Source organism: Neopelma chrysocephalum, unplaced genomic scaffold (assembly GCF_003984885.1).
Source record: "Neopelma chrysocephalum unplaced genomic scaffold, ASM398488v2 Primary Assembly neopelma1_97, whole genome shotgun sequence".
Lineage (NCBI taxonomy): Eukaryota > Metazoa > Chordata > Aves > Passeriformes > Pipridae > Neopelma > Neopelma chrysocephalum.
Window position 1 is genome coordinate 798,627 of NW_020897760.1, and position 24,575 is coordinate 823,201.

Below are 24,575 nucleotides of genomic sequence, written 5' to 3' on the forward strand. Positions count from 1 at the left end.
TGAAGCCGGAAAGTTCACCTCCCTGTGGGAAACAGTAAGAGTCAGAGTGAAATTCCTCTCTGCAAGCACAGAGCTGTCAGGGAGAAAACTCAGTGAAAACTGTCACAAAATGGTATTACAGCTCTTTTTGTTTGCAGCTGAGGCCTGGCAGCGATGCTCATGCTGGCTCTGGAACACAAATTGAGGGAATTCCCGCAAAAATATCCCATCCTGCCATGTCTGTGCAGGGACCTCCCATTATGGAATCACTGATCTGAAGAAACACCTCAAAAATGACTGGTTTAGTGACGTGCAGGTGTGTGAAGTCACCCCAGAGAGCCCTCAGCCACGGGACAGGCACAGGAGCAAACACAAGGAAAGGTTTTACTCAGTTTATTTATACATAAAGGAGGTAACTGCATTTTGGGATACAGATATAAAAGGTAGACAGACATTTGAGATAGTGAATGCTTTGGACTGGAAATGTGAATAAAGGAAAGAAAACAGAGCAGACAGCAGATTTCCATGGAAAACAGAGGGCAGGGGCTGTCCTCCCCTCCCTGCAAGGCAGGAAGGACAGGGGCTCAAGGCAGCTCAAGGGACACTTTGTCATGATGTGAAGTGACTTAAAACGACCAAAGTGGGTCAGGATTCACTTCTGCTGAGTAACAAAGAAGAGTCATTAGCTAAATAGGGAGAGTTGCTTTTGGTGGTGGAAGGGAGACTTGGGTTTGCTCCGCTGGTGGTGGCATCCAGCTCCACCAAAGCCAACAGAGAGCATCCGCTGGCTCCTGATGCAACACAACAAATATGTCTGGAAAAGTGGGACCTGAGCCCTCCCTCCCTCTCTGTCAGCATCAGAGGGATTGAAGAAAACTCCTGCCCTATGCGTGATTTGAGGTGATGCTGGACCCTGTGTGGTGGGGGAGACCCTGGTGCCGTCCAATTCCATCAACTAAATCATAGCACGGCTTTACACAGGAGGAGTTTGGGCATATTAAAGTCGAGCATGAGGGAAATCAGAGAGAAGCAGCTTGTCCAAAAGGCATCTGTCAGTCCACAGAACTCTTGGACAATATTAACAAATCCTGGGATGGGAATCTGTTGTGATCTCCTTGTGCTTGGGATACCCTGATCCGCTCCGCTGTGATGCACAGAGCATGTCAATGGGCTGTGCTTCCCCATTAGCTCAAACTTAATTAGGAAAAAATAAGAGCCATATGGTAATTTCAAATCCAGGCAAAACAATATCTGTGTGTTTGGGTCTGGCATACTCAAATATTTTCCTAGAGCATTAATTTTTAATTCTTCCATCAAACCCACATAAGCAAACATAAATAGGATTTTATGCTTTCCATAATCCATCCAGCTTGTGTTTGTTGTTACATATACTGAGTAATCACTGCCTGCCACTACTTACAGAAGAGCTGATAATAAATATTAGGACACAAACTTACAAGTTAAATGAGATACAGTTAAGTAGTCGATTAAAAGGACACCCATAATGTAAGGTTACAAAAGACTAAGTATTGCTTTTCTAATGTGCTTTTCTCCTTCATTTCAGTCGCTCACCTGCCAAACCTATACCAGGAGGAGCCGACAGAAGAGTCTGAAGTTGTTTGTGGCACTGGGTGCAGAATAGGGGGTGTGAGTGGGATGAATGAGGAGAATTAGACACAGGGAACGTCCACAGATAATGCAGGCAGGGTTCCTCCCCTGTTAACCCACTGGATTGGCCCTGCCACAGCAGGGCTGTTCAAGGAGGAGCTGTTTGTTCCCAGCTCCCCTTCTGGTTCCTTCTCCCTGCTGGGTCATGCTGACAGGGACGGGCTGTGCTCCATGTGGGCTCTCAGCAGTGCCGCAATGTCCCCATGGGCAGCGCCCTGGGCCAGAGATAGGGCCGAGTTACCACCCTGCAGGGAGGGAGGAGGTCAGACATCACCAAATCCCTGCCTCTGCCCCCCGCCCTCCCAGCTCCATCCCCAAAACCGCCTTCCCTCCAGTTCCTCTCTGGTTTACAATGAGTCACCATCCTGCAAACCTCCCTCTGGGCCTCAACCTCAACCACACCAAACACACCCCTGCTGTGCCTTTGCCTGGCCCTGCTGCCCTCCCGCCTGTCTTAGACAAAACTGTAGTTTAATTAGAAAATAGTTCCATAAGTCTAAACAGCCATGTGGCCCAGCAGGAGGAATTTCTACCATCCGGCCGTGCTGCTCCCAGCCCAGCCCTGTCCCCATGGAGAGGAGTCGATTCTCAGAGAAGAGTTAATTCCTGCTAATTTCTTGGAGCTGAAGGTCTGCTGATTCCACATGTCCAGGGTTTCATCTGTTTTTTTAGGTTTACACCAGGTTGGGCTCTTCCCCCTGGTGCTCCTGCCTGGGCTACAGCAGGGATGTAGGATGCTGTTGCATCCACTCCATCTGTGGCACAGCAAGCACTGAAACCAGGGGTGCTCTCCTAAAAGTGATCCCCTGATTAGAAAATGGACTGAAATTGTACTTCCTTGCTTAAAAACCACCACTCAGGGATTGCAATCTGATCGATCCCACGTGAGCTTTCCCTCCCTGGTGCAGTGAGGCTGTGGGTGGGACCAGAGCCTTACCTTGTCCATCAGCATGACCTGGCAGCCAGGCTGGGCCAAGAGGAGCCTGACGATGTCCATGTTGCCCTGTCGACAGGCCACCATCAGGGCTGTTGTCCCCTCCTCGTCCTGCAGGTTGACATCAGCCTGGCAGGACAGGAGGGCTCGCACCATGTCGTCCCGCTCGTGGCTGACCCCCAGCATCAGGGCAGTCTGTCCTCCCTGCAAGGTCACAGGGAGAGGCTGAACACCCCCTGCCCACCACCTCCCACAGTCCTGTTCGCTTGGACTGTTAGAGATAATAATAACAATGAATATTATTGCATATATGGAATCATAGAATTATTTAGCTTGGCAAAGCCCTCTAAGATCATCAAGTCCAACTGTTAACCCAGCACCGCCAAGCCCACCACTAACCCATGTCCCATAACCATATATCACAATATTGTGGATTATTAATGCATAGTACATATATAATAACAATTCACACAAATATTGCCTATTGCATGTTATTTTTAAATCACACTGGGGATCTTCAGCACATATTGCAAGAGATACCCATTCACTTGCACCAAGGCCATGCAGAGGGTCCTTGCAGCATGGCCAAACTGCCCAGCTCCCAGCTGCCCCCCCACATGGGTCTCCCAACCCTCCTCAGCCATTTAACATAGGTCTAGACTAACTTTTACGGCAGTTTGTAAGAAGAGCTGGATGAAGGTACTGTCATCCCAAAGATGAAAATATGTGACTCTCTCATGAAGCACCTGCTCTCCAGCAGATCTGGGGCTCCCATACTGTGGGGTCCACCCCTCACTGCTCCTCCCTGGTGTCACTTCTGATTTTTATCTCAGAAAAATTGTTTTGCAAAATTTTCAGCCTTTCTTTAGTCTCTTCATTTTACCCAGCTCTCATGTCCCTTCCCAGGGAGCTGGTGGGTGGCCACACTGCAATTCAGCTGAGGTTGCTTTTGGAACTTTTGGGAAGCAGCAACTCCAACCCAATGTCTGTTGCTGAGTCTCAGCCTGCCGCTGCCATGTAAGGAACCCAGATTATACCCCTCAGCCCAAGATCTCCATGGGGACATGATGATGCCACAGCTTGAACTGGTATCACACAAGCAATGGCTGTGAATAGGAGGCTACAAGCTCTACGGGATGTCTTTGCCAAATAAATATCCACCCACAGCCGTGTCACTGTCCCACACAGGGCCACGCTCCATTTTCAAACAGCCTACAGCAACACACCTGGGCAGATTGGAGGTTGACATCCCCCTCCCTCAGCAGCCTCATCACCACCTCCATGTCCTGGCGGGTCTCGGCGGCCGCCAGCGGGGTGAGCATCACCGCCGTGTAGCCAGCGCGGTTCTGCAGGTCCAGGCGGCACACTCCTGGAGGGGATGGATTCACCAAGAGGGAATGGGAAGCAGAGAGTGAGTTATAAAGCATGTGGCATCTCATATTCCCAGAAACAGGAGTTATTCCATAATTATACAGGATTGAGATTTATCTGTGTTAAATATCCAGGCTTGTGAGCGCAGCGTTAAATGGCCCCTGGTGCTACAGTTAATTACAACTGCTGAGGTCAACTCAATTAACTTTGAAGACCACAACAAATAAAAATAAAAGGGGGATAATTAATGCCTCGAGCACATGCTGGTTGTGGAGCTATGGGCTGTTTGCTTTGGCTTCTGTGGTAAGGGAGCAGCAGAAATACGACTGTCACCCAATGGGCGTGGAAATCATCCTGGCTCCATTTCACTCATTTTTCACTTCAAAGAGCCCATTTCCAGCTCCACCACAAGGAATGAGCCATGTTTGGGGGTGAGGGCTCAGGTCCAGCCTTCCCCCAGGGACTCAGCTGCCTCAATTACTTGGCAACAGAAGGGGACAAACTCTTCCCTCCCTGTGCTGCTGCAGCAACAATTGGGTTATAGATGTGTATGATAATCTGCCATTTCCCAAACATTTAACGGATTGTCTGGCCCATGAGAAAAGACCAAAGTGCCTTTATTCTCTCAGAGCACGCGCACATTTTTGCCCTGTACAAGCTCAGCTGAGATTTTTGTTCTTTCATTGCAACACAAGCTGAAAGTTCAATAGTTTAACATGGAGATTTTCCACACTACTCAGGGTGGTTGTTATGCTCTCTGGGGTCTGATCCTCCTGCCCCAAGGCATGATGTGGCATTGGCTGCTACAAGAAGATGGGGGAGCCCCCCGCATCCCACCTGGACTGGGGCCATGGGGGACACCCCCTTGGGTACAGGGACCCTGAGCCATCCCCAAAGTCAGACTGAAAAACCCTCAAGATGTGTGAAGGCGCTTATGTCCCACAGCCATAGGCCCTAGTATGGGCTATGGGGGAGGATGCTGGTCTTCAGGTCAACCATGGATGGACTTTGGCCCCATGCATGTATTTTGGATTGACCTTGGCCCATATTTGTCTCCTGGATGGACCTTGACTGCATGCTTAATGCTAGATAGGTCCCTTGAATGGAAGCTGTAGTTGGTCCTCAGGCCCACCTCTGTCCCATCTCCTTTTGCTCCTGACTGAGCTCCCTGAGAGGACCCTGGACCTCATTCCCTGTTTGCCATGCCTGGGACTGTTCATGAACCCCCACTGCTGGCTCTGCACACTGTGTTCATCACCTGCGGGGCCATACCCAGCAAAAGCCATGGCTGAGCAAAGCCACTGTTCCTACCTGTGTCTAACAGGAGCTTTGCAACGGGGAAGTTGGAGTGGGAAACGCTGTAGTGAAGAGCCGTGTTACCATTCCTGTCAGTCACGTTCACCATCATCTTCAGGAGCTGGGGCTGGATGGCCCTCAGTGCCCTGAGATACGCTGCGACCACCTCTGGGCTGGAAGACTTGTGGCTGGACACCTGGAACCACTCCTGGCAGATGGAGCCAAGGACATGCCGCTGAAAACACCAAGGTGTCCCCATTACTGTCGGAGTCTCTGCACAGCAGTGGCTGCCCCAGCTCCTCACCCCACATGCTCCAGCATTGCCCAGCCAGTATTTAGCTTATGGTTTGATGATTACTGCTATAACTTGAGGAGGAAAGGAATTTCCTTTGGTAACCTGGGTGAGTAAGCAGACAAAGCCTTCATCCTCTTTTTTCCCCTCCCTTTCCATTCTTTTTGGTTATTCTAAAACTGACTCAGATGTCACCTCATCCCCCTCTCCTCACAAAGCTGTCCATGGCATGGTAAGGCACAGACTACCATCAGGATAATCTTATCCATTAAACTGAACCATGTCTGAAATGGGATTGGAAAATATCTGTACCAGGTACTTGTCACTTGTGGTGCAGATTTCTGAGAGGTGTTCGCTGAGGAGCTGGCAGTTGGCAAGGAAATCTTCAGAGGGTTTGCATCTAGAGGGAAAAGGGTAAATCCATCATGGGACAGGACTTGCAGGAGGTATGGAAGCATATAGGAGAACATGCAGTTTATGTCAGAATATGTTCAACACTTAAGAGCTTAACTTTATGGACACAAGTTGTCCCAAATTTTAGGTACAAAGTTAGGTACTTAAATAAGGATTTAAGTCCAGAGTCACAGATTCATGTGGTCAACTTCAAGAATTCTTAAAGTGGAAAAAAAATCTTATTTCTGAATCTGCAAAGAACTTTACCATGAAACTTTACACGAGAGGGGAGAAATGAGCTAACTCTCACCAAATATGAGTCAGTCTTTTCCAAAGTCAGGCACAGGGCCTGAATCAATCCCCATTAGATTCTGCGTTAACTCAGAAAATATTTAGCTCTTTAAAACCTTTTCCTTGTCTAGAGAGGTCAGTGCTGCCGTTCCACAGAGCAGACGAAGCCCCAACCCCAGCCCTGCAGTGCTGCGGGTCCTGTGGCTGCAGGAGCACGACAGACGGCACCATCACCGCCTGGTTCCGGTTACCTGTCAGCCTCCTGCTGAGAGCAAGGTGCTGCTTCTGCCGATGGCTCCTGCTGCTCCTCATCCTCACACTTCTCCTGGGAGGGGGTCCCTGAGGAAGCACCCTGGCTTTCACCTCCAGCATCTACCCGCGTGGGCTCCACATCGTCGTCTCTCCTCTCCGTCTCGCTCTCAGCGTCGCCATCTGATGGGCTGTCTTCACAACTCGTGTCTTCGCTTGAGGTCGTTTCGTAGCTATTTGAGGACACCACATGTTACTCACTCCTTCCCCATCTGCAGCCACAGGGCCTGACCAAGACTCATTGAGTCCAATGGGCCTTGGGTGAAGCCCGGAGTGACAATAAGCAAGTTAAAAGGTCTGAACCACAGCCAAACTCGGGGTTAGTCTGGTTTTGGCTGCTTAAGCTAGCAGGAGCATGATAGAAGCAGTAAATGAGCAGCAGGCAAGGTTACGTCAGGGACTACTCGGCGGGTTTGGAGGGATGTCCATGGCACAAGCCCCAGTATGGCCAGGCAAGCGCTGTGTGGCACTTCCCTGCTGGGAGCTGCCGGCACATTGTGGCAAAGCAGCGCTGGTGGTGTGTCAGCAACCTTGAGGACCACTAGATAAAAAACAGGTTTGCAGCTCCAGCCCAGGCCTGAGTCCACCATTCGAGCAGCCCTGCTAGAGACATCTCTCCTTTGATTGTCTTAAAAGTATTAACAACATCTTCCACAAGACAGAACATTTCACTCTGAGTGACCCCAAAATTTTTCTCAAAGTAATCAAGATTCCTCCACTCCCTGCAAGTTGTACCCATTTGGTAGAAGAAGCTCTGCACAATTGAGTGAGTAACACCTGATGAACCCAGCAACTTGGAAGTCAGAGGAGTGTATGTGAGCAGAAATCAGCATCCAAATTTGCACACGCAGTTGTTAGCACAGCTCAGGGACAGAGGAACATGTCCTGCCCTCTTCATGCAGCACATGTACTCCTCGGTAGAAGATACACCTAGAGCATATGCTGTCTCTAGTTAACTCACAGGCCAAGGAGTGTTGGATATTGGATACACATGGAACGAGGGGCTGGAGCACAACCTGAAGTACAGGTCTTCCTTCACCCCAAGGTAATTCCTTATTTACCAAAATAGTCTTTTCCAGGCCCTGAACCAACTTGCGTTGGCTGTGGCTGGAGCGTGGAGGCAGGTTAGTGGCAGCGTGCCCACCCAGGCAATGCTGACCTCCTCCAAAACCCACCAAGGTCAGTGGAAATCTTCTCATGGAATCTTCCCATGGAATCTTCCCATCTTCCCCAGCTGGGTTTTGGATGAAGCCCTAAGAGATGGGTGTGCAGAGAGTGTCAGTCCCCAGCATGTCCCTCGCTGCCCTGAAAACACCAACAACTTTTCTATGGGGTTATGCACAGATTATCAGTGCTGGGTTAAAGAAGGGAGAAAGGAGTCTCCATTTCAACTAACCTTTTAATCAAGAGGTTTGGAGCGGAAAAGAGGGGGGAAAAGAATGACTTCTCCAGCGATACAGAGGACATTACATGTTAAAAGGCAGTTTTCTCTTCTGAACGGATGCTTACCCACCATTTACCCCAACAAACTGAAGATTCTTTTTGGTCCCATTGCCTCCTGCATGGAAACCATAACCTTTCTTTTTCATGATGGATTTAAGACTTGTGGTTGGAGAGTTTTCTACCAAAATACAAAATAATAGATTAATTAAGCAGATGTGCCATAATTAGGGTTAATTATTCCCAACCTCTAGCAACAAACTACAAATCATAATTGTAAACATCTTACTTCATCTTTTGAGAGTCTTTTTATGTCTTGCAAAACTATGGATGCAGCTGGCCACAACCTGACCCTGCCCTGCCACCTTTAAATACAGGTCTCAGACATCTCCAAGTGACTGGGAATATAAAGGAAGTGATTGGGAATTATATATGTGTCCTATGAATAGTAGATTTTACATTTGTAATAATGTTTTGGCTCTATTTTTTTCCCAGTACTAATGTACTGGAAATTTCCTATATAAACCTCCTATACTACTACATGGATGAGTCTTTCCACAGGACTTTGAATAGTCTCTATGTATTGTTTACAAGCAATAGGTCACCTATCTATTTGTAAGCCCCCTCACTCCAACCGTGAACAGGCATTGAGTTCTCATCTTGATATGAGCTAAAATTGGTTTAGATGTGAGTGGGGACAGGTCTTTTCCCAGCCTAGTTGCTCAGTTCATTTGACTGGTTTGGGTTCTGGAGAACTCCATGCTGATTTACTCCAGATGAGCACCAGTCCCACATCCCTGCAAACTGAGATGTTCAATCCAAATAAAAAAAACTGCTTATTTGATGCAACAGCCACCATGACGGCTGCTTTTGGAAGCTGATCCTGCATATAACTGAACCACAGCTTTATCAGCTCCTATGTCATTTTGTTTGCTTTTTTAAATTTCAGATCCATAGCTTGTGATGTGCAGAGATTTGCCTTTCTCATCATGGTCAAGAGGGACTATTTCTGATCTGACTGACAACAACTGTTCCATCACATCCCCCCTGATCAACACTGGAATAAACGGGAAGAGATTTGGCCCAGAGATGTTGATGTTAATATTATTTACCCAACTGTTGATAGTGTGTGTTTGAATTCTCCTTATCCGTGGGCCCTTGTGTAGAGTAGGCAGAGAGCAAAGAGTTTAGAGAATTAACTAATTGGTTCTGAATGGAGCTGAGCTTGGAGGCTGGCTGCTTGATAGCGCTTGCCAGCTCGGGGTACCCATGCTCCAGACACAGCCACTGCTCCTGCAGGAGCTCCTGGATTTTTTTCACATATTGGCCAATGGGGTCGACAGCCGGGAGATCCTCATGGTTGGGGGGACCTTCCTCTTCCAGCCCTTCTCGAGGTTTCTCCTCTCCAAAGCCTGCATTGCCTCCTTGATTGCTTCCCGCAGTGAGGCTCTGGGTGTCACGGTTATTCCGGTGGTTCTGATTGTCATCACCGAGGTGCTCATCAATCTGCAGCTGGGTGAAGCACGGAGCATGAAGTCCAGCCTCGATGCTGCCTTCACCAAAATGTCCGGGTCCCTCTCCACTGACGCCGGTACAAGTGTCTGCCAGTCCCTGCTCTCTCTGAGCACCCAACTCCATCACCTGTGTGTTCATGTTGTCTGCTCTGTGAGTGCTGCAGCCTATGGATTTGGTGGAGAGTGGGATATTTACATTGATGCCTTTATCATGGGCTTGCCTGACCCCTGGCACCTGTGAGAGATCAGTGTTCACCGCAGCATCAAGGCACTGCAAAGCCCTGTTGCTCTGCCGCAACTGCAGCTCGGCCTCTTTGGACTTTTCCTGGCACAGCTGCTCTTCCAGCTGAGCTTTGGAGCTGGCCAGTAGCTTAATGCTTTTCTCCTTCTCCTTGATCTCATGATCCTGCTGCTCCAGCACTGCTTTGACCTGCTTGAGCTCCTCTTTCTTCTTGCCCAGCTGCTCCTCCAGATCAGCAATCTGCTGCTTCAGTGCCATGACCCCGCCGGGCTCTCCAGCGTCAGGAGCCTGCGGAACACCGCTCTCCTTGTCCTCTCCAGCCTGGACACTGCCCTCCTCACCTTCCTTCAGCACATTCAGAGCCATTTCACTCACACTGAGCCCCTTTTCCCCAGGGTTCGTGTTCTCCTCCGTGACCTGGAGGGCAGCTGGTGATGCTAGTTCAGCTCCGGCCACGTCAGAGCAACCACTGGCGTCGGCAGCATCTCCCTCCTCGCCTCCACTCTCCATCACCACCTGCAGCTGTGGTGCCGAGGCATGCTGGTTCTGCCACGGGGGCTGCAGGGGTACCAGCCCTGGGATAACCCCACTCAGATGCTGAAAGGAGATGTCTTGCTCCGAGCTCACTGCCCGGGGGAGGTTTAACGTGGTGCTGTCGGAGCTGGAGCGAAAGGTGCTTTCGGAGCTGCTCTGGTCGTGGCAGTGCTGGGGAGGGGGCCGGAGGGGCGAGAGTCCCCTGCCATCGCCCAGGGGGGTCTGGCTGGGCGGCAGTGCATCGGGCATGCTGGAGGCTCTCAGCAGCTGCGGCCGCTCCCGGAGCTCGCCCTCTTGCCAGCCCAGCTCCGCCTGCCGCCGTGTCTCTGCCAGGAGGGCTTTCCTCCGGTAACTTGGCTCATCGGCTGCCGGCGGGGCTGCCTCGCTGGGCAGGAGGGCACGAGGGGTCTCCTCCCCCAGGGACGCCTTTCTCTGTGGGAAGGAGCAGGCCGCCGTCCAGCTCTTGCTGGGAGCAGAGGTGCACCCGCGGGAGCCGTTCTCGGGCAGGCTGAAGTTTCGGGGCAGGGTACTGAATTTGGGCTGCTTGGCTCTGCGGTGGATATGGACCCTTCTGATGGTGTTCCCTTTCTCGATGTCATCCACGTACTTCAGGAAGTCCAGATCCAAGTGAAAGCCGTATGGCGTCTCCAGGGAGTAGGGGAGGCTGCGGGGCTGCTCCCTCTCCCCGCTGGCTTTGGGTGGCTGACCATCTGCTGGAACAACCCAGAAAAAAGAGATGATTTAATTTTGAAAACAAAAAAGCTGTTTGGAGTAGGGAGGAGATGTTTTTGCTCTTTTCATCTCAGTTTTGGGCAGGCGGGGGCTGAAGTTCATGGTGAAGCTGCGCACACCAGACACAGCAACGTGCACCAAGCTCCAATCTGGTTTTCCAGAGGTGAATCAGATAATTGTTGCACCAAGGAAGCTGAAAATTTGCTGAAATCATGGCTCTAATTGGCAATTAAGCAAAGAGCAGGTTTTGCAGGCAGAGCTATGTGCCTGTGTATAAAGAGCTGCCTGATGGATAATAAATGCAGCTCAATAACAGAAGGTGGGACCAATCTGTGACAATGACATTTTTCAAGGCTTTTGGTTTGGTTTTAACTTTTCAGTGGCATACACAGTGCCACGCACACCAAACAGGAAAATCATTGCATCGCATCGCTTCATCTGCAAACACCAGGTCACAAATTATTCCTTGAAAATGATGGATAGGGCAGTGGGCAGAGGCTGGACCCAGAAGCCACATCCATGCGGAACACGTGCATCGCAAGGTGACTGGCTCACGGCACCGAGCACAGCTCTTAATTGAGGCAAGTCACCACAAAATGTGTGGCAGTGGGTTTGCCCATCCAGCAGCGCAGGCAAACGGCACCACTTCAGACCCACAGCCCCCAGGCTCCTGCTTTAACACACCTTAATACATTAATCTCACAGCCCCCCAGTTTCCACCCTGAGAGTCTAAATAGTTAAACTGCTGCATCATTGATCGTTTTCTTTATGCAGCAAGTCCCTGAAATCACAGTCGTTTGGGCTGCTTTGCACCTCTGAGCAAACACGCTGTGCTCAGTGAGGATGAGGAGCAGCAGCTCAACCAGGAGAAACCAGGTTCCATGGCTGATCCCTGAGGCTCCATCCTGGTGCAGCAGCTGGTGAGGACCAGGACAGTTTGGCGTGGTTTTTGGTGCTGCTTGCTCATCACAGAGCATCACTGAGATGCAGACACCATTCAGATGGGAAGTAGCACGTGGAAGTCAGAGGAAGGACTGAGGGAAGACATCTCATGGGGTAACAGGGCCCAGGAGCAAAGACTGGATGGTGGGAGCAGGGATCTGTCCTGCCTACACACCACAGAAGACAGGAGGACAAATATGTGCGGATTTAGAGCTGGGACCACACTTTACTGTGGTTTAGGAAGCTTGCATAATACATGAACAATTAATTTTTCATCTCCTGGCCCCACATCTATAAAGAACAGGTTATTTACAGTATTTCTGGTAAGGAAATTAATACACAGGTTTTTTTTCAAGGAACAAATGAGCAAGTAAACATCCTGTAGCCTCCATACCTTCTGTCTTCTCCATGGTAGGGTCTAAGTGGGCTGTCACTTCAGCATCTTCTGACAGCTAAGGCTGATGAGTCACTTCACCCTTGAAAAAAAGAGAAATGGATACTTTTAATTTAATAAAAAAATGCTCAACCATGTGAACTTAATCTCGCCTTACAGCTCTTCACAGGCCACCCTCTCCTCTTTCCCATATTCTGCAGCCCAGTGGTGTCTTTGAAGCTGCTTAAATCAATAGCTCCTTTTCCAGTGGCAACAACTTGTACTTCACAGACACGTCCCAGGTAGCTGGTTCTTACAAAACATCCTCTGCATTACAGATGATTTGACTGCAAACGAGGACAGACAGACATTTAGGGTGACTTGAGACTGATGGCACAGGGACTCTTCCTTGACTCCTGCAAGCTGGAGATATCCAACACAATACATCTGAGAACAGCAATATAAACTACACACAGAAATTATTGGTCTGTCACCTTTTCTTTTTTTTTTTAATCCTTAACAACCAAAGATTCAAAATTTATTTTGAATCTTGTTCAAATGAAAGCCATTCAGAGCACGTCCCCACTGTTATAAAGAACCTTCACCAAATTGCACTGAGCCACAGACAAATTGCTTTCAGCTCAGGGAAGGGCTTCAGGTGGAGATCTACCACAGCCAACACCAACATCCTTCCTGGACTGTGTTGCCCTCCAGCTCCTTCCCATCACCTGGACATGGGTAAGATACTCCCGGAATATGAGAGATTAAGGCTGGGAACAACCAAGAAAAGCCCCGGGTGAAGCTTCTCTTCTCCAGGACCTTTAGAAACACATAGGGAAGAGGCAGGGAAGGGTGAAAGAGGTTGAGGCAGTTGGACATCACTGCAGGAGGTTTCCTGGCTTGTGTGAGAACAAAAACAGTGTTTAGAGTGAGAAGGTCTGGTTTTAATTTCTGCTACAACGGATGAAGTGGGAGTTTCTTGAACAGTAGGTTTTTTGTTTGGGATTTTCCTTAAAGTACTTAATTTGATTCATGGCCAGAGATGGTCCTGCAGCCACTTGGAAGTCCATCCCTGCTTCTCCAGTGCCTCCCTGAGCTATGCAAGATTCTCAGGGTAGGACCAAGCAGTGCAAAGATCGTGCAGAGCCAGCCCCAGCTCACATTCATCTCATGGACCAAACATCAGGATCTGAACTCATTTTCTGCATGTAGTGTTTTGCCTCAGCAAGGGCTTTACTACTTGACCACAGTTCCAGAGCTCCCCATGAAGGGGTTCCAGCTGACCTTTACCAAACAAAGACCAAAAATTAAGTAAAATCCTGCTGTATTATTACCACAGGACATTGCCCCAACCCTGGAAGTGTTCAAGGCCAGCTTGGACAAAGCTTTAAACAACCTGGTCTAGTGGAAGGTGTCCCTGCCCATGGCAGGGGGGTGGAACAAGATGAGGTTTAAGGTCCCTTCCAACCCAAATCATTCCAGGATTCTATGACAGATACTTTGAAAGATCAAAACCTTTTAAAGAAACAATTAGCTGTCAATCAAGTTGACATGTTTACTGTTGATGTATAAAAAGTCAGGAAGGTCCCAATCCAAGGAGAACATCAAAACTCTCAAGAGCTCCTGCAGGGTTGGTACCTCAATACTCACACGGACAGATGGCACAGTTGATGCCCACCCAACACCATGTGAGTTCCTGTGACACCTTGTCCAGCAGCTCCTAACATGCTCTCCAATTAACCACACTCCTATAAAGGGCAATTCCTTCTGCCTCCTCCTGCCAATAACAGCATGAGCCAAACCAAACACTAACCCCTTTTTAAAATGTTGTTTTTTCTTTAATTTTCCAATTGCAGCCAGTTACAGATCCCAGCTACAGTCTGATCGGCTACACTCCACTCTTCTAGGTGATTTATTTAGGAGTGGAGGAAAAGCCAGTGAAGAGGATGGATTTTAATATCTAGATAATTTCAGCTATTTGGATCATTTACGAGTTGGCTGGGTCCCAACTCTGCAGCCCAAATTGATACTATGACTTTTCTCTTTTGACCAATGTACTTCAAAATCACCTCGTAAAAGGATGCTGAATGTACCCAACCAGCTTGCTGATGTTTTCCTGGCCTCCCCCTGGGGCAGCTTAGACACGGAGCAGATGGCTTAGAGCCAAAAAATGTGGCTCCTTGTACCCCATGGCTTCTTTCCCATGCCGGTCCCTAATAAAAATGAGATTCAAAGATGAAGTAGTCCGCCAGAAGAAGCAGACCCCTGCATCCAGAGTCCAGCCCACAACTTAGGGCAGGGCAGGACTTTTAGGTGGGTCTCACTCCTTCTAAAACCAGTTACGCTGACCCTCTGTTGGATTCTGTATTTGCTGAGTTTTACTCTATTAAATAAAATTGCAGAACATTTATTTTCCTCTCCAGGCAGGCAACACCACTGTGTGCACAGCATTGCTGATTTTTACCTTTACTACACAGAGAGGCTGTGGGGAAGATTAATCCAGATTGGAATTACGCTGCTTTCTTAAGGCAGGAATAAATATATACAGAAATGGAAGCAGAGAAGCCAAATTTGTGTAAACAGCACAGAGCAAAGTGGTTTTATTCCCTGGAGCAGCCCGTTTGCAGGGACAATGTACTGTCTTTTTAACTAGTCTGGACTCAAACACTGGCTCTTTCCAGTCACATTTAACCCCCCTTTCACTCTGTCCCACTTGCCAGGGATTGTGAGCACCCAGCAGCTCCCCCATCCACCCCAGCCAGTAGAAAGGAGAGTACCATAACACCCCAAAACATTTAAATAACAAATTAACTCAACCACACAGAAAAAGATACACAAATTTCATTCTCTCAGAGCATCTTACCCATAATTTTAAATTGGAAACAGTTAACCCTGAGCCTATAAATAAGAAGATAATTCACCAGCACAGCCTTGTTAGCTGTAAAACATTATTTGAGCTCTGCCTGTCCTCCTGCACTGCAGCAATGGCTTCAGCACTTCACAGTGAAAGCAAAAACTACGGTTAGAAAAGCATTTTGCCGTGTTACCTTCTCACGCTGGCACCTACAAGCCCACCGGGGAGCAGAAGCTCTTGCCTCCCTCAAAAGCATATTTTTCCATGCCCAGAACCAGCAACAAAGGGTTTGGAGCAGCACACATGTGTCGTGGTTTAACCCCAGCCTTTTCCAGCAGTTAAAAAGTTGGTCAGCTGAGCAGTGACCTTGCTCGGAAAGCAAATACAAGTTTAAACCAAGAAGCACAAAAGAGGGATTGATTTTCCAATAAAGCAGCCCGTGGCTCCCGTATGACCTTTCCGAGGACAGTTCAACCCCGGTGCATAAAATGAGTTACTTTCCACGGAATGGTTATCTTTTCCAGGAAACACAAAAGCGCTGCCTGGGCTGTCAGGGGGCTGCCTCCCTTATCAGGATTGATTATTGAAGAGACAGTCAATAATTAACGCCGGGTTTGTTGCTATACCTGATGCTGCGGCTGCAGCCGGCATTCGCCCTCCGCATGCTGCACCCTCCGGGCTGGAGCATTAGCAATTCCATGAGCGCCTCTCCCAAGGAAACGCAATTCAAAGGCAGCAGCTTTAGGAAAGCTGCAGAAGGTCTCAATGTCCGTAGTTTATCCCGCTGGAGCTCCGTTCCCACGCGCGGAGCAGACACAGCCCCTCAGCCCTTCACCCTTCTCCTCGCAGCTCCGGCCCCTCTTGTCACGCCCACCCACCCGCGGCCCCAGGGGATGCTGAACGGGATGGGGAGGCGGCAGGAGCAGCGGGAATGCTGAATGGGATGGGGAGATGGCGGGAGCAGCGGGAATGCGGCCATGTGTGACGGCAGCACGGGCGGGGGATGCCCACTCGGGGCCAGTGGGACTCTCTGGATAGAACACTCCAGTCCTTTACAGTGGGGTTATCAATCCAAATTCCAAACTGCCGACAGAGGAGGAGGGGGGCAGCTGGCAGAGCTGTGGTTGCCCCATCCTTGGAAGTGTTCAAGGCCAGGTTGGATGACACTTGGAGAAACTTTGTTTAGTGGAAAGTGTCCCTGCCCATGGCAGGGCAGTGGAATGAGATGGTCTTTAAGGTCTCTTCCAACCCAAACCATTCTGTGATTCTGTGATTTTGGGCAGGGTACTCGTGGCATGCAGCTCAGTGCTGGGCAGAATACCAAACCCAATCCCATCCCAAGCTTCTGCATGGCTATTCCCCTGGAGCATCCTGGATTGCAGGCTGGCAAGAGGGACCAATCCCTCAGTCTCTGCACTGAACTTGGAACAACCTCACGTTTGCAAAAGCAGAGGGGTTCAGTCCCTGCCTGGGCTGCAAACATCTTCCATGGCTGGGAAAGAAAATCCTGGGAAGTGGAGGCATCCCCTGGGACCTGGGGGCTCTCACCAGGGACTCACATCACAGAGCAGTGCCAGCACCTTTCCCATCACTTAATGAGCAGCAAAACCAAAATGCTCATGTTAGGGAGAAAAACCACATCTTGTCACCGTGTGAGAGCAGAGCTGCTGGCAGTGCTCCAGCTCCCTGCAACCATCAAACGGGACTTTAACAGATTAACTTTGAGGGAAAGCAGAAAAGTTTTGCCTTTGCAGGAAGCAGAGTATCTGGACGTGCAGAGAACCAGCAGTGTTTGTCCTTGCCAGCTCCCCCCGAGGCACAGATGGGTTAACTTCCTACCCGAGGAATGAAAAATAATTTCTGCAGCCGGTTAAATGCCGCCTTTCCCAAACACTGCCTTTCCCAACTGCCGCCTTTCCCACGCGGCTCCATCCCACACCGCGCAGGGCTGTGACTCGGTGTCGATGGCTTTCTGCTGTCACAGGCAATTACTGAGCTTGAGATTCAAAACCAACGTAAGAGCACGTTGGCTTATTTTCTGCTGAATTCTTCTAGTTTAGTTATGCTTGTGCATCTTCTGAGCATATTCTGTTCTCCAGACAAAGCATCTCGATGGAAAAAATATACATATTTCTATATGACACTGATTTTAAAGTAATTCTGAAAGAACTGTTTCATTTTCCCACTGGAAAGAACTAGCAGGAAGCTTTAATTTGGAGCATTTCCTTATTGCAATTACACACATACGGCCTACAGTTGTTCCCAGCTTTAATCCCCATGGTCCTTAAAAAGTCTGTGACCCCTTAAATAAGCTTTTAATCAGGAGCAATAAAGAGAAGGAGTCAAAACATGCAAATTAATTAATTATGGGTTGGTGCTTGATGGATTTACAAACGGCTTCTGATAGCTTTGCCCAAGGGAGCTGGTGCAGGGTGGGAAATGGGGAAGGGGTTCACCTGGGCACTGCTGAAATCATCCCCTGAGCGTGAGAACTGAGGTCATGGCCTAAAGCTGCTGCTGTTTTACATTAGGCACTGCAGCTGTCGGAAGAGATTTTGCTTTGCAGGCTGCTCCCATGGATGAGAGAAACCAGACGGCCCTGAAGTGGCTCAACAGCTATCCCATCCATCCCTGCATGGCCACCACTGCCTTCTTGGATGCTGGCAGGGCCACTGGGCAAAGAGGCTGCTGCCTTCCCCTCCCCACCAGAATTGCTGTGGGACGGCAGGTTTGGCCCCCTGCTCCTCTGCACCACACGGACCCATCACAGAATGATTAAGGTTGGAAGGGACAACTGAGGTCATCCAGTACCACCTCCCTGCTCAAGCATGTTACTCAGGATTGCATCCAGATGACTCTGGAAAATCTCCAGTGAAGGAGACTCCACACCCTCTCTGGGCAAGCTCTAAGTGCTTAGTCAGTGCACAGTAAAGAAGTTCGTCCTCATATCCAGGTGGAACTTCCTGGGCATCAGTTTCTCTACCTGTTGCCTCTTGTCCCATTGCTGGGCACCACCAAGCAGAGCTTGGTCTATCCTCTGACATCTCTCTGCAGATACTTATATCCAGTAATCTTTTCTCGAGGATGAACAGGCCCAACTCCTTCAGCCTTTTTTCCTGAGAGACGCTCCAGTCCCCTCATCATCTTCACAGCCCTCCACTGGATCTCCATGTCTTTCTTGTCCTGAGGAGCCCAAAACTGGACACAGCCCTCCAGATGTGCCTCATTAGAGCTGAGCAGAGTGGCAGGATCTCCTCTGGACAACCCACAGAGGGAGTTAGCCCTCGGTACCCAAAGGGTTACACCCAAACCTGCTCCATCCAGGCGGTCTGCTGGATTGCACAACAACCAGCTGAGCTATTATTGCAAATGAACATACCAGGAATAAATATGGCCTCTCAGGGAATATTTGTTGTACTGATTTTTCAATTCTGTTTTCACTGCAAAGGAAGAAAAATAACCCATTTCCAGTCTGCTGGGGACATCCACACGGGTGGGATCTCCGCTGTGCAGCCGCGGGCTGTGATCCGCTGCCGGCTGGCACAGCCATGGGAAGGACTTTCCCTCCAGGACTAAAAAAGAAGCTTGAAAACTTTGTGGGATTAAATAAATAACTAACTAAATAAAAGCGGTTTAAAGTCCTGGTTTGCTCTGCAAGGAGTTGTCATGAGGTTTTCCAAAGTGAGAGCAGACAGGGTTTCTGCTGGAAGAGATCCGCATCCCGGGAGCCCATCAGCCAGCTTCCTAGGTGCAATCATTGTTGCCAGTGGTCCCATGATCCACGGCATTCCCTGGAATGACAGCTCAGGATGTGGGCACACTTCTGGGGGACAGAAGGCAGCTCAGCAGACCCAAAATTAAAGTGGGGAGACCAGATGATGCCTGAGCTGCTGCTATAAACCCAGAAAGGCAAGTTTCCAAGATGGATCCATCACTGGATCCATTCCTGCAGCCATGCTGCACTTGCTGGGTAGGCTTCCCTCTGTGCTGGTATCACCCACAGCACGTGCTGAGGTGGAGCAGGACTAGATTTGGAGATGCAAAACCAGCTGCTGTATGGGAAGAGCCTCCATCCTGTACCAGGGGGTGGCTTCAGCATGTGGCTGATGGCAACGAGTGCCCTGTGGCCCCAGCCCCACATCTTACCGCGCTCCAGGCAGAAGCTCCCTTGGCTGCTGCCTGCCCAAGGAGTACTCCGAGGAGAGCTGGGAGCTGGAAGCAATTTGTCCGTGCTGAAGAAGGGAGAGCTCCCTCTGCAACCCATCAGCTCGTGGCTGATGATGGAGAGGTCCAGGCTGGCCTCCCATCCTTTCCGCAAAACTGTGTACATGAAGCAGTGAAGGAGGTGGTTGGGGCTGGAGCTGGGGGCTGCATGCATGGAAAACATCTTGGAGGCATGTGGGGCCTCCCTGGTGTTTGAAAGGAGAAGGTTCACAAGAAATCTGAATAATTAACCCAGCACCACTTAATAAAGAAGGTGATCACTTTCAGCAACCCTTGAGTGTGCAACCCTCAGCGGCCGGCAGTACTTAAACAGCCATTTCAGGCATCTTTTCCAATGCCTGTAATAAAGTCGTGTGGACACCGATTTTAATAAAGCTGCTTATTGCTGTATAATAAATGTTGTGAGCTCCCTGCCAGCATTTCCATTAGAGACGGGTCAGGAAGAGACCTGGAGGTATCAGATATCCAAACTCTCTCCCTCTTTTATGGCTTAGCAGGAGGGGAAAGTGATCACATTCACCCCCTCCTCTGATAACCTCTTTTCTGAGTGACCTTCAGCTCTTTCCAGTCACGGTCATACAAAAGCTTCGGTGGATTCTCATGATTTTATCCCATGCCTTGAAAACTGTGGTGTTTTCCCTAAAGTCTCCTTTCCCAGAGGCAGGTGATCACAAAAGCCACCTAAAGCCCTAAATGAAAAGTGCTCCATAGTCAGAAGGCAAACAAAAATCTGAGGTGCCTCGTTGCTAATGTTTATTCTTTTTGTTCAATCCCACAAGTTTTGAGGGAAAATAATGAAGCCCTCCTCTGGCTTCTGATCTCTTCCAAGCAGCTGGTTTCCATCTCCTTGACCTTGGAACAAGTCAATCTTTGCTGCCATCATACTGAGTAAGTCAAAGAAGCTGATACCAACATTATGGGGTTGGGGTTTTGAGGGATCCAGTCTAGTGGAAGGTATCCCTGCCCATGGCAGAGGGGCTGGAATGAGATGATCTTTAAGGTCCCTTCCAATCCACCCATTCTAGGATTCTATTATTGGCTTGGCCAGGGTTTAGTGTATCCCTAGGGTTCCTGCACTCATCCTGCTCAAGAGCCAGAGCTTTGGCCCAAGCTGGGCTGGAATCACTCTCCATTTCCTAAGGAAAAACAGGATCTTTGGGCGTTTTCAGAAGCTGGATATGGAGGAACCAACAAACCAAAGTGCTCCTGCTTCCTGGGAAAGGCTCTTCCTCTTCACTGCTTGCCAAGACATGAGATGGACAGGGAAGGAAGGTGCTGTACCATATCGAATCCCCTCAGTGCTTACTGAAGATGAAACACTGGTTTATGGAACCGGAAAAACTCACCCTGACACCCAAACAGGGCTTTCTAAACCCACCAGCCTGAGAAATTGCCAAAAAGTGCATTTGTGGTTGCGAAAGCAGACTGGTGACCTGGTGTCTATTCTGTCTGACCTCAGCAAAGTCCAACCATCAACTCGGCTCCTCCTCTGCTGAAAATGGCACTTTTGGTTGCTTTTAGGAAATCCCTTTTCTCTGCATGCCAGTTTTTCTCCTCTTCCCTGGGCAATCCCTGCAGCCCCATTGGAGACACAGAGTCATTTTACATCGATTTCTGGCTGGAGACAAGAAGACTCAGATTGATCACACTCCTGACAGGTTTAAAAACCTCTTCAAACAGGAAATTTCTTTTTCAGGCCACCTGAAACCACTCTCTACATTGATTGGGACTGCAGAGGGGATGGACATGCTGACTTCCTCCTCTCCTGGTGATTTCCAAGCGGATGCCAGGAGCTGGGAGCCCTGCAGACACAATTCCTATCACTCACCCAGGTCATGAGAGGGTTTAGGAAATGGGGAATTTTCTTCAGGTTTTTGACCAAGCTCAGATTTACTGATGCATTTCCAGCTTTCTCCCTTGCACCAAGACTCACATTCAATCCTGATCGATAGAGGAACTGACTGCAATGATAAATTAAAGATATTCCCATTTGGAAGATGGGGATCTCTGGGTGGCTTTTTCACCATATTTCACATTTCTAACTCCACCAAATTGTCCATTTTGGCAGTATATTATCATAATAATGACAATACCTTTTTTTTCATGTGCTCTTTAAACCCTGGGATGGGCAGGACTCGAGGCTTCCCAGGGCACAGTGCAGAAACATGAATTCCACTGAGGTCTAAAATAAATAGGGTGAAGAAGGAGCTCCCTGCAGCTGGTTCCTCCCCACCACTCTCCCCTGGCATTGTCAGTGTGCCAATGAACCTGGTCAAGGATTTCTGCCCCAAGCCATGGATTCCTTCACGCCCCTTGAGTTGGGGTCAGGCCTCTATTGACCAAAATCTGCATCCTGCTGCTCTTCAGCGAGGCAGAGTCACATAACCCCTGTCATATGGGGCACTGAATGGAAAATACAATAATTTCCCATATTGACTTTTCTTCTCTAACCAATGGGGCCATGCTCAGCCCTGGTGCTGCTCCCAAAGCTTCCTTGAAAAGACCTAAGATTTGACGTACAACACTCGGGGACAAAAATGCGACTTTCAAAATATTTGGCAGCTGTAGGACCACTGGGGGAGGGACCTTAATTGGCACTGAACTTGTGAATGAGCCTGTATTCATCCAACCAGCCATGTCCCAGGATCTCAACACCGCTCTTGATGCAAGGAATGTTTGAGACCAAACCTCTCCCTCCCGAAGGGTGCCCACGCCACAGGACACAGAGGCTGTGTGACTGGAAGTAACGCTGCACTGCTGTTTGGTGGCAAATAAATATGTGGGAATGGGACAGCCCCAGCCCTTCATTATGCCTGCTCCTGGGAGGTAAAAGCTTCCCCATAACAGGACTTTCTGGAAAGGAGCTGAATATGACCCTGGCTTTCCTATTCACAAGTCATTTGGAAACTGCACCAGGAAGCTGACAGAGCCCACAGCAGCAACAGGCTCCCTGACATCTCATCTTCCAGTTCCAGGATTATTTTAATGACTCTATTCACTGAGACCTCCTCAACCACGGATTCCCTGGCCAGGTTGCTGCTCATCGAGCTGGCTGCCATTTCCGCAGATATATTTATTTTTTAAATATTACAATCAAAGCAACAAATAATCAGTGATAAACCTGAGGTTACGGGCTACCCCCGCCTCATTTACCACTTTAGGAATCATTTAAGAGACCAGAGTTTCCCATTTAGCCCATCCCAAATCAAACACAAAACACTGAGAAGACTGTGAAACAGGTCCGAAGGAAAATGCTGATTTTTTTACAGTGTTCCCCTTCTCTGCCCATCACTGTGGTTGCTACCCTTATCCTGCATATGCAATGTTTTCAGGTGTTCATCATCTTCATTTGGGCAACACAGCTAAAATATTTAATTCCTGGTTTGTGAAATCCTTCCTGGTGGTGTTGCATCCCGGAGCTGCCAGGAAAATGAGATATCCCAGCACAGTACAGCCCCACTTCCACCTCTGGAAGGTGAACATCACACCCAGAGCATCCAGATCACTTCCTCCATTCTGAACTTGGACTTGTAGTTGAGATTATCCAACCCACTTTCTGTGTAGCCTCTTCTAAACAGATCTCAGCAATGGTCTATCCTGGAGGGGCAGCTCCCTGTTCCCACTCACTCTGATTTCTCCCTGAGCTCAGCCCGAGCCTGGCACATCTTTCCCTCAGGCCTGCGGGAAATCAGCACAAGTTGCCCGGGACACGCCTGGTCCCGGCAGAGTTGGGCTGTTTAGAAATGCCCTGGCAGCCTCCACTGCCGAGGAAAGGCGATGCTGCCTGCGAGGGAGAGGCACTGCCTGTCCCTGCGCTCGCTGCCAAACCCGCCGCTGGAGCAGCCCCTCGCTTGGCCCCCCGAGGATGCAGAACCCCCGAGCTCAGCCTGGCCCCGCTCTGAATCCAGGCCAGCCCTGCGGCCGAGCCCCGAGGGACACGCGGCTCGGGGAACCGGAGCACAGCCCTCAGCAGAGGCAGAAACGAGTTACGGTGCCAAGAGTTCCTGCGTCCGGACGGCTGGAACGCCGGCAAGGAAACCGTGAGAGGCTGGAGGCAGGCGTGGGTGACCACGCTCAGCCGGGGAGGCTGGGCTGGGGCTCGGTTGAACCACGTCTTTATGGCTGGGGAGGGTTTTATGGTTGGGCTTTGAGGCTAAATACAACTCTGGCTGCTCTGGGATCCTGGGGATTTCCGCTGCATTTCCCGGGGCCTGGGGGCCCTTCCCAGCCCTCACACGGTGACATCTGGGGGTCCCACCAGGGCTCGGAGCCTTCTTGCCCTCTCCCCGCTGCCCACGCTCCTCCATCCCGCACCCAGGGGTGCGCTGGAAACGCTCCTGTCCCGAGTGATCCTGGGCTGCTGCTGCCCCCAGGCAGCCATCTGAGGGGCCAAGCACCCTGAGCACCGCCGGAGCACCCTTGGAGCACCGTCAGAGCACCGCCAGAGCAACATTGAAGCACCCCTCGAACACCCTAGGCAGCATCCCCAGAAGCACACCAATGAGCATCCCCTTAAAAGCGCTCCCACGTATTCCCTGAGCACCTTAGAGCATACTCTGAAGGATCCCTGAGCACTTTTAAAGCATCCCCCCGAATATCCTCCTGAGTACCCTCTGAGGCACCCCAAAAGCACCTTCCAGCGCACCCCTGGCGCACCCTCCAGAGCACTCCCGAAACCCCGCCGAGCATGCCCAGGCACAAATCCCAAATTCTCTCCTAACCCTCCCCCAAATACCGCCGGATCATCCCTCCAGCCCCTCCGGTGCAGTCCCGGGGACAGTGGGAGCGGTGGTCCCCAGTTCCCCCCTCCCGGGTGCCGGGTCCCGCTGCCCCCGCGGTCCCGCCCGGTGTCCCCGCCCGGCGCGGCCGTACCTGGACCTGCCGAGCGCGGCTGTCTCAAGCCTGCGATCCCGCTGCCTCCTCCGGGAGGGGCCCGGGGCGGGACCCGGGGGCGGAGCGGGACCCGGTGCCCTCCCCCGGGCAGCGGGGCCGGGGGCGGCCCGAGGCAGCGGGGATGGGCTGCGGGCGGGACAGCGGGACATGGGCTGCCCTGGGAGGCCAGAAATCCACTTCTTTTGGGTGTATTTTCCCTTCCCTCATGCCCGCGGTATTCAGTTTAGCGCTTTATTTATACTTTTGTAGCTCATCCTGTTTGTATAGATGCGGACCGAGAGCGGCGGGAAGGGAA

At 50.2% G+C, this 24,575-nt stretch overlaps 1 protein-coding gene across 7 annotated transcripts; it reads right to left on the bottom strand.

The window, feature by feature from the left end:
- Positions 1-355: 355 nt before the first annotated feature.
- KANK4 (KN motif and ankyrin repeat domains 4) lies at positions 356-24,318 on the bottom strand. 7 transcript variants are annotated; one of them, XM_027694401.1, is made up of 11 exons: positions 15,357-15,630; positions 13,846-14,086; positions 12,331-12,414; positions 9,086-10,972; positions 8,043-8,154; positions 6,476-6,706; positions 5,853-5,940; positions 5,264-5,483; positions 3,808-3,950; positions 2,585-2,785; positions 356-1,892 (listed from the first exon to the last, which is right to left on the bottom strand). In XM_027694401.1, exons 3-11 carry the CDS (start codon positions 12,344-12,346, stop codon positions 1,791-1,793), a joined length of 3,000 nt encoding a protein of 999 aa, XP_027550202.1. In that variant the 5' UTR covers positions 12,347-12,414; positions 13,846-14,086; positions 15,357-15,630; the 3' UTR covers positions 356-1,790. The 7 variants fall into 7 exon arrangements, with proteins under 7 accessions (XP_027550202.1, XP_027550198.1, XP_027550204.1 ...); XM_027694397.1 differs by having other exon boundaries at positions 9,086-10,975; XM_027694403.1 differs by lacking the exons at positions 13,846-14,086; positions 15,357-15,630 and adding an exon at positions 24,260-24,318 and having other exon boundaries at positions 12,331-12,412.
- Positions 24,319-24,575: the final 257 nt, after the last annotated feature.

Bases quoted from the DNA above. Each gene is read 5' to 3' on its own strand.
- KANK4 (XM_027694398.1), bottom strand. The intron at 8,155-9,085 runs GTAAATAATATT...GTATTTTGGTAG, and splicing joins CACACACTATCAACAGTTGG to AAAACTCTCCAACCACAAGT. The intron at 3,951-5,263 runs GTAGGAACAGTG...CATCCCCTCCAG, and splicing joins AAAGCTCCTGTTAGACACAG to GAGTGTGCCGCCTGGACCTG.